At 44.0% G+C, this 10023-nt stretch overlaps 1 protein-coding gene across 1 annotated transcript; it reads right to left on the bottom strand.

Moving 5' to 3' along the window:
• Positions 1-5406: 5406 nt before the first annotated feature.
• LOC106571145 (enhancer of rudimentary homolog) lies at positions 5407-8509 on the bottom strand. The gene is made up of 4 exons (XM_014143874.2): positions 8238-8509; positions 7623-7710; positions 7060-7180; positions 5407-6350 (listed from the first exon to the last, which is right to left on the bottom strand). The coding sequence occupies exons 1-4, from the start codon at positions 8238-8240 to the stop codon at positions 6248-6250; spliced, it is 315 nt and encodes a 104-aa protein (XP_013999349.1). The 5' UTR covers positions 8241-8509; the 3' UTR covers positions 5407-6247.
• Positions 8510-10023: the final 1514 nt, after the last annotated feature.

Below are 10023 nucleotides of genomic sequence, written 5' to 3'. Positions count from 1 at the left end.
AGAAAGAAAATGAGGAGTTTACATGTATGTGGTAGGAATTAACCATGTCCAGTAGATGGCAAATTTTCTCATAGAAAATTGATGCAACAATTTCCTGTTATGATGCGATCACATTTAATTGTCTTGTATCTGTAAAAACAGCTGGACATAATGATGTCACACCTAAAAAACATATTTTCTAAATGCTTAAAACTAGAATGTCAAATAAAAATGAAGTGGTTGAAGTGTTTCCATTTAGTCAAATTGCACATTAGTATCTGTTTCATTTCTCAGGTAGCATGAAAAAGCCAGCATGGATAGAATGCAAGAATTTACTAATATTTGCCATATTCTAGTAATTTTCATGTGTCAAATTTCTGCCCTACTAGAGCTACCCCGGTCTGTAAGTGCTGTTATTGTGAAGTGGAAACGTCTAGGAGCAACAACAGCTCAGCCACGAAGTGGTAGGCCACACAAGCTCACAGAACAGGACCGGCAAGTGATGAGGCGCGTGGCGCTTAACAATCCTCTGTCCTCGGTTGAAACACCCACTACCGAGTTCCAAACTGTCTCTGGAAGCAACATCAGCACAAGAACTGTTCGTCGGGAGCTTCATGAAATGGGTTTCCATGGCCAAGCAGCTGCACACAAGCCTAAGATCACCAAACACAATGCCAGGCGTCAGCTGGAGTGGTGTAAAACTCACCGCCATTGTTCTCATGACCAGTGGAAACGCGTTCTCTGGAGTGATAAATCACGCTTCACCATCTGGCAGTCTGACGGACTACTCTGGGTTTGGCGATTGCCAGGAGAACACTACCTGCCCCAATGCATAGTGACAACTGTAAAGTTTGGTGGATGAGGAATAATGGTCTGGGACAGTTTTTCATGGTTCAGGCTAGGCCCCTTACAATGAAGGGAAATCTTAAAACTACAGCATAAAATGACATTCTAGACGATTCTGTGCTTCCAACTTTGTGGCAACAGTTTAGGGAAGGCCCTTTCCTGTTTCAGAATGACAATGCCCCCGTGCACAAAGCAAGGTCCATTCAGAAATGGTTTGTCGTAATCTGTGTGGAAGAACTTGACTGACCTGCACAGAGCCCTGAACGCCGACTGCGTGCCAGGCCTATTCACCCAACCTCATTAATGCTCTTGTGGCTGAATGGAAGCAAGTCGCCGCAGCAATATTCCAACATTTAGTGGAAAGCCTTCCCAGAAGAGTGAAGGCTGTTATAGCAGCAAAGTGGGGACCAACTCCATATTAATGCCCATGATTTTGGAATGAGATGTTAGACGAGCACGTGTCCACATACTTTTGGCCATGTAGTTGTATGTATGTTGTATCTACATAGGCCTTATTATATGGGCTAGCCAACTCATTTTCAGCATTTCTTCAGTTAGTAGCAAAGTAGGCTACAGCCTCATGATAAGCCAATGCCAACCTAATAGTTTCTTAAGAAGAATTTATACATAGGCCTACCTGTAGGTACTCTCTCCAGGGTGTCATCCTCCTCGTCGTCTACGGACGCCTCTCCCTCAGGGCAATTGTCATCACCTATGTGGAGATTGAGAATCACAACATTATTGCAAGGTACCTTGCTGAAGTCCTATAGCCTAACGTAACATTACTTACCAGCACGTGAGCTGTTTATGTTGGTGTGCATTGAAACAACAGGTCTTTGTCCTAGGATTTCATTCTTTCCGATAGGAAGTGGAACATGCTTTTACCTCCAGGACCACATCGAGGAAGCTCTCTTTTTTCACTCAGGTAGCGCTGTTTCAAGGCCTTCCACTTGGATCTTAAGATGTGCCAGGCTTTGTTATAGCCCTTACTCTGCATGTCTTATTTACAGTAATTGTTCAAACAATGAGGCGTTTCTTTGGCGTTTCCCATCTTAAATACTTTTGAATCAAACAAAAAAACTCTTTGGTCTCTTCCTCCGTCCACTTGAATCTTTGTGTACTCGGCAGGGTTTGAATGGCGCTGGAGGGTATAGCAGCTGTTTTACAGGCTCCTGACCAATTGTGCTATTTTGTGTGTTAACTTCTTTAGTACATAATGCTTCCGCCATCGTTTCTTATGATAGAAAAGAGCTTCTTGGACATCAGAACAGCGATAACTAACATCGATTAGGATGAGGATTTCTACTTCAATGAGTCGAAAGACATACTGCTCATTCTGGACCAGGCCCAAATCCCTGAGACTCTGAAAAAGGAAGAGGCCGGAGTGCGGGATACCTGACAAGACTACATTTCCGGAAAAGGGGCCGCAGATCGGGCAACCTTCTGAGAATCCGGTGGCGAGCAAGTATACTCCCACTGACATCCGTTCTTCTTGCTAACATGCAATCATAGGAAAATAAAATTGATGACCTACAATTAAGATTATCCTGCCAAAGGGACATTAAAAACTGTAACATCTTATGTTTCACCGAGAAGTGGCTGAACGAAGACAGACAATATAGAGCTAGCGGGATTTTCCATGCACCGGCAAAACAGAGACGCTACCTCTGGTAAGACGAGGGGTGGAGGGGTGTGGCTATTTGTCAATAACAGCTGGTGGGCAATGTCTAATATTAAAGAAGTCTCGAGGTATTGCTCGCCTGAGGTAGAGTACCTTATGATAAGCTGTAGACCACACTATCTACCAAGAGAGTTCTCATCTGTATTATTCGTAGCCGTCTAGTTACCACCACAGAACGAAGCTGGCACTAAGACCGCTCTCAACCAACTCTATAAGGCCATAAGCAAAGAAGAAAATGCTCACCCAAAAGCGGTGCTCCTAGTGGCCAGGGACTTTAATGCAGGCAAACTTAAATCTGTTTTACAAAAATTTTACCAGCATGTCACATGTGCAACCAGGGGAAAAAAAATCCTAGACCACCTTTACTCCACATACAGAGATGCATACAAAGCTCTCCCTCGCCCCCATTTGGCAAATCTGACCATATTTCTATCCTTCTGATTCCTGCTTACAAGCAAAAACTAAAGCAGGAAGTACCAGTGACTCGCTCAGGACGGAAGTGGTCAGATGACGCGGATGCTACACTACAGGACTGTTTTGCTAGCACAGACTGGAATATGTTTTGGGATTCATCCAATGGCATTGAGGAGTACACCACCTCAGTCATCGGCTTCATCAATAAGTGCATCGATGATGTCGTCCCCACAGTGACTGTACGTACATTTCCCAACCAGAAGCCATGGATTACAGGTAACATCAGCATCAAGCTAAAGGCTAGAGCTGCCGCTTTCAAGGAGTGAGAGACTAATCCGGACGCTTATAAGAAATACCGCTATGCCCTCAGACAAACCATCAAACAAGCAAAGCGTCAATACAGGATTAAGATTGAATCCTACTACACCGGCTCTGACGAGCTGAATGCCTTTTATGCTCGCTTCGAGGCAAGCAACACTGAAGCATGCACGAGAGCACCAGCTGTTCTGGATGACCGTGTGATAACGCTCTCGGTTGCTGATGTGAATAAAACCTTTAAACAGGTCAACATTCACAATGCCGCTGGGCCAGACGGATTACCAGGATGTGTACTCAAAGCATGCGCGGACCAACTGTCAAGTGTCTTCACTAACATTTTCAACCTTTCCCTGACCGAGTCTGTAATACCTACATGTTTCAAGCAGACCACCACAATCCCTGTGCCCAAGGAAGCGAAGGTAACCTGCCTAAATGATTACCGCCCTGTGGTACTCACATCGGTAGCCATGAAGTGCTTTGAAAGGTTGGTCATGGCTCACATCAACAGCATCCTCCCGGACACCCTAGACCCACTCCAATTCGCATACCGCCCCAACAGATCCACAGATGACGCAATCTCAATCACACTCCACACTGACCTTTCTCACCTGGACAAAAGGAACACCTATGTGAGAATGCTGTTCATTGACTACATACAGCTCAGCGTTCAACACCATAGTGCCCACAAAGCTCATCACTAAGCTAAGGACTCTGGGACTAAACACCTCCCTCTGCAACTGGATCCTGGACTTCCTGACGGGCCTCCCCCAGGTGGTAAGAGTAGGCAACAACACATCTGCCACGCTGATCCTTAACACTGGGGCCCCTCAAGGATGTGTACTTAGTCCCCTCCTGTATTCCCTGTTCACCCACGACTGCATGGCCAAACATGACACCAACACCATCATTAAGTTTGCTGACAACACAACAGTGGTAGGCCTGATCACCGACAACGATGAGACGCCCTATAGGGAGGAGGTCAGAGAACTGGCAGTGTGGTGCCAGGGCAACAACCTCTCCCTCACTGTCAACAAAACAAAGGAGCTTATTGTGGACTACAGGAAACAGAGGGCCGAGCACACCCCCATCTTCATAGGCCGCGTTTTTGTTGTTGCACTGTCTCTACCCACACATGCATATTTACGCTACACACATATGCTGCTGCCTAGTCACTTTTACCCCTACCTACATGTACACCTGCACATTGACTTTGTACCAGTACCTTGTAGATAACAATAACAAGGCTATTTTGTTTTACTATTTCTTTTTATTAGCACATCTTTCTCACTTTTTAACTCAGCATTGTTAGCTCATAAGTAAGCATTTCACAGTAAAGTCTACACCTATTGTATTCGGTGCATGTGACAAATACATTTAATTTGTTGCTCTGTCCTGAAAGCATACGCTATAATAGAATGAATGAAATGCGGACTGGTGATTTATAGTTACGTGATGATATTACGTGCCCCGCGTACCTTCAAAATGAGTCAGCATTAATCACTTACTCGAAAATCACTGTTTCTATCATTTGTTCGCAATAAAGTTTTACCTAAAATATAAATCCACCACTGTTGAAAGGATAAAAACGTTCATTTTTAGAAAATGTCTCTATATATTCCATTTCGCATCACATTTGCGACATTGCTTTTGTTGAATAAACCTGGGTCAATGGAAACCTGCCTAGTGACAGGCTAGTTTTAGTGGCAGGCTTCTGTGGGTCTGCAGCTGGGTGCATATCGAGCAGCCCGCCACTTTTTAAAGCAACAGTACACAGGTTTCAAAACGTAAGACAAGAAGAGCCTCTCAGCATCACTTGGTGCAAAATATGAAGATATATGCAGCTAATGACAAGGAATCATAATACACGTGCACAGTAATAGAAAAATATTACATTATTTGGAAGAAACTTTTCAGATTCAGGTCTCCCTAGAGAATGTCATGTTTCATCCTCTGGTAATTTACCAAATGTTTCTATCTAAAGAATTCAATCCATTTGTGAATCCTCATTACACCAAAGATGAGCTATATATTGATAATCTTTACGTAAAGATTTGCCTCTTCTGCTCCTCTTGTTCTCATCTTCTCAGTATAAAAGCATAGATGCAGTCTGTACCATAAGTAGTATATTGATATGCTTTCAGTAAAAAAAAGACACTCCAAATCAAATCTGAAAACAATAGTTCATTTCCTGTATTCAGAGAAAATAACAAATGAACATGAAATCAGATGTCAGGCAAATACGTTTACAAAAACAGACAGGTTTAAAATGAGAACGATAGTAAGAGGTGCAAATATGGAAGTTAATCTACTGACACTAACATCACCCTAAATCAAAAATCAACATTTTAATTGAAAAAAATTTAATGAACAAATCACACCCTTAGTGGCATGTTACAATTCAATTCTCCCTTAAAATGTATAAAAACAAAGCAAAAAGTCACTCATATCCCTCTTCCTTGAACAGAAAGGAGAACATTTGCTGAAAGAAAAACAGTACTTAAATAGTTGTACTGTTTTTAGCGCGTTTTTCTTCTGTTCAATAGACCCATCTTCACCAAGCAACTAGCCCCTCCCACAAATTGACCCAAACAAATCACAGGCTTGTCTCCCGTCACCCCACCCCCAGATCAGTCCCTGTTCAAATACCTTCAATATAATTGTTTTCTCCCTTCCTTGGAGTACTCACTGATCTGATTGGCGAAAGCAATAGGTTGATAACCTTGCTCTCATCTATCCAATCACTTCTAGATCTGTGATTCTCAAGGAAGGGAGGCTGCACTTTGTTCTGTGTGTACTGAACAGGGCCACTGTCCCCCTCCCTTTATACAGCCCAGTAATAACCCAGACCAATAAAACCAAGGCCCACCCCTACAGCCATCTGATGAAGTTGTCCCCATGCACTGTTCCAGAATCAGGGTTTTTACCTCCTAGTGGTTTGGTTTCTGATCGTGGTAGAGCAAACTGACCCTAGATCTGTGCAATGGGGGCAACGTCTTGGCTACCCTGCCTTTACTTCCCAGCTTGTTGAGCCTGACGCCGCAGGAGCACATAAATCTTCTCCTTGATCCAGTCTTTGTTGTACGGCTGGTACGTCTGAGTGTCCGCCCGGTACCTGAATGAAGAGCAGAGGTTAGTATTCATTAGCCACCAAACAGAATAAAAACAGACAAACCAGGAGGAAATACATCAACGTTTCCAACAAGAAACAAACCTTTATTTAACTAGGCAAGTCAGTTAAGAATTTGTTCTTATTTACAATGACGGCCTACTGGGGAACAGTGGGTTAACTGCCTTGTTCAGGGGCAGAACGCCAGATTTTTACTCTGGGATTCAATCGAGCAACCTTTGGGTTACTGGCCCAACGCTCTAACCACTAGGCTACCTGCTACCCCCAAAATAAGACCCAGGAGAAACATGTCATGAACATAAGATTGTTCTCCCACGACATTAAGCCTTGTGCTCAATTGGTACAGATAGGCTATTTGATCCCAGGAAATAATTCTACCAGACCTAATTACCGGGGGAAAAACAGAAGGCAATTCTTAGTCGCAATCCAAAATGGAACCCTAGTCCCCTAAAACCTTGGCAGAGCTGTGAAATGCCAGGATAGACCAGGGTGGTATTCACTAGGAATGGAAGCAAACGAGCCAAAACGGTGAGGGACTACCTGAACTTCTTTTTTCTCCCGTTGCAAAACATTTCGCTACGGTGTCAACTAACAAATACAACCATGCAGTATAATAATAGCACCTCTGGAATGCAAGGTGGATTTATTGCTAAACCATTGGGCTCTAACTGTGAGGTTGTACAGTACTACTTACACTAGACAGCTGAGGTCCGCCAAGTCATCAATGAAGTCAAACAGCTGGCTGATGTCATAGGTGATGGAGGGACTGTTGGGATTCATCCTCTTCAGGTGCTCTTCGTACATTTTACACACACCTGGATCAGGAGGGACACAGGTTGATACGGTGATACATAGAACGAGGCTACATCATGTGAAAATACTTCTGAGTTCTGGACAAAAACACACTGTGCTGACCAACAGTTAAAAGCAGAATGTCACCATGTAGAATCGTGGATATTATAACAGAAAGTGACGGCCAATGTTCTGGTCAGAGGCAATAGGATGGCCAACCGCTTATTTTAACCATTCGTTGGCACAGTGTGTTCTTCAAGTAGGGCCTACACCGGGGTAGTGTTCAGTAGGGCACACCGTAGCAAAACGTTTTGAAACTAAACATGAAAATCTGTCTTCTTATTGGACGTTCGGGTAGTACTCCATTAAAAAAAAAAAGGGGGGGAAAAGTGTTTTATCCCTACTGGGAACAACCACTTCAGAGACCCAAACAGCACCACTCGGTTTCTGTAGACTGATTCTAACCTTCCATGCATTCGTTGACTGACTCGTAGTCGGCATATGTTCGCCCCTCTGGTCTCTTAGTTGGCTGGACAAGCAGAATTGTGTGTGACTGTAAAGAAGAGAAAAACAGTCGTTTTTTTTTTTTTTTTACATATGTAAGTGTGTATTTGGCCTATACTGTAACAACCAAAACACACCGACCATGACGTTGTCTTCCACAATTGCATTGGGTAAATGTTGTTACACACTTTGCCACTGCTCAAATTGTATTTTATTATACAGACAAAGTTACAATTTATCCAATAAGAATTGAGCAGATGGAATTTGGTCTGACGAACCTCATAACAGTTCCTAACGAATCAGCTTTGCTTACTGTCTCGATAACGCAGAGACTTGTTGTTATTGTATGATACGCATCAACATCCGCGAAGCTTGCTAACATTAGCGTAAATGACTGCATTTTGCTTATTAGACAAATGTGTATCTAGCTAGTAAAGTTGCGAGTTCCTGCCAGAGCCCTGTGGCTCGGGCTAGCCAGCTAGCCACAGTTTTAGCTAGCTAGCTCAGCAAGAGTCGAATGATTGGATAATGTAGTTCAGATAGTTTTTGCTCTTCGTACAGTGCAATCACACTTACCATGTTTGTGCTGGAGTCCGATTATACTTTTAAAGCTAGACTTACAGATTCAGCGTTTAAATGGCTGTTATATTGCTCTGTTATCGCCGTGAAATGCAGCTGTATGGATAGAAATTACGAGAAAGGAAGTAGGGATGGTTCGTTCGGGAACGGCTCTTTTGAACGGATATTTTTTGCTGAACGTCGGGAACCGAATCGCAGTGGTGAAAGAGCCGTACGTTTGGCTCCCTTGCTTGCATACTCCTGCGATTGCTTTTAGAGCACAAAAATACTTTTTCTAAAGAGAGAAAATCCTCACTGCAGAAACAATCAATAGTTGCGAGAGTGCGTCAATCAGGTCTACGCAGATTTATTCAGTGAGTAAAAAAATATATATATACTAATTTGCTCGGGTACAAATATATTTGAACGCACAACATTTTGCTTTACATTGGAGATTTGCTATGTTGTCATGGTTCAAGGTCGATTTTTAAGCATTTTGAACGAAGAGCCGTTTGGGAGCCAAATGAGCCAGCTCTTTCACGGGAAAGGAGCCAAGTTGGCTGGCTCACCGAAAAGACTGCGAATGGCCATCACTAGAAAGTGGAGAAAATGTCTATCTATTTCAAAGTAAAAGAACCTATTCAAAATAAAAGTCTCCATTAACTACGTGAAATATATACTGCAAAAAAATTATAAAGGGAACACTAAAATAACACATCCTAGATCTGAATGCATGAAATAATCTTATTAAATACATTTTTCTTTACATAGTTGAATGTGCTGACAACAAAATCACACAAAAATAATCAATGGAAATCCAATTTATCAACCCATGGAGGTCTGGATTTGGAGTCACACTCAAAATTAAAGTGGAAAACCACACTACAGGCTGATCCAACTTTGATGTAATGTCCTTAAAACAAGTCAAAATGAGGCTCAGTAGTGTGTGTGGCCTCCACGTGCCTGTATGACCTCCCAACAACGCCTGGGCATGCTCCTGATGAGGTGGCGGATGGTCTCCTGAGGGATCTCCTCCCAGACCTGGACTAAAGCATCTGCCAACTCCTGGACAGTCTGTGGTGCAACGTGGCATTGGTGGATGGAGCGAGACATGATGTCCCAGATGTGCTCAATTGGATTCAGGTCTGGGGAACGGGCGGGCCAGTCCATAGCATCAATGACTTCCTCTTGCAGGAACTGCTGACACACTCCAGCCACATGAGGTCTAGCATTGTCTTGCATTAGGAGGAACCCAGGGCCAACCGCACCAGCATATGGTCTCACAAGGGGTCTGAGGATCTCATCTCGGTACCTAATGGCAGTCAGGCTACCTCTGGCGAGCACATGGAGGGCTGTGCGGCCCCCCAAAGAAATGCCACCCCACACCATGACTGACCCACCGCCAAACCGGTCATGCTGGAGGATGTTGCAGGCAGCAGAACGTTCTCCACGGCGTCTCCAGACTCTGTCACGTGCTCAGTGTGAACCTGCTTTCATCTGTGAAGAGCACAGGGCGCCAGTGGCGAATTTGCCAATCTTGGTGTTCTCTGGCAAATGCCAAACGTCCTGCACGGTGTTGGGCTGTAAGCACAACCCCCACCTGTGGACGTCGGGCCCTCATACCACCCTCATGGAGTCTGTTTCTGACCGTTTGAGCAGACACATGCACATTTGTGGCCTGCTGGAGGTCATTTTGCAGGGCTCTGGCAGTGCTCCTCCTGCTCCTCCTTGCACAAAGGCGGAGGTAGCAGTCCTGCTGCTGGGTTGTTGCCCTCCTACACGTCTCCTGATGTACTGGCCTGTC

The sequence above is a fragment of the Salmo salar genome, chromosome ssa15 (assembly GCF_905237065.1).
Source record: "Salmo salar chromosome ssa15, Ssal_v3.1, whole genome shotgun sequence".
Lineage (NCBI taxonomy): Eukaryota > Metazoa > Chordata > Actinopteri > Salmoniformes > Salmonidae > Salmo > Salmo salar.
The sequence above is the reverse complement of the archived record's forward strand: the minus strand, read 5'-3'. Positions and strand labels throughout refer to the sequence as shown.

Coding starts and splice junctions, on each gene's coding strand:
- LOC106571145 (XM_014143874.2), bottom strand. Junction 7,181..7,622: donor AGTCAACGAATGCATGGAAG/GTTAGAATCAGT, acceptor CTCCTGATCCAG/GTGTGTGTAAAATGTACGAA. Junction 6,351..7,059: donor GCGGACCTCAGCTGTCTAGT/GTAAGTAGTACT, acceptor CTCTTCATTCAG/GTACCGGGCGGACACTCAGA.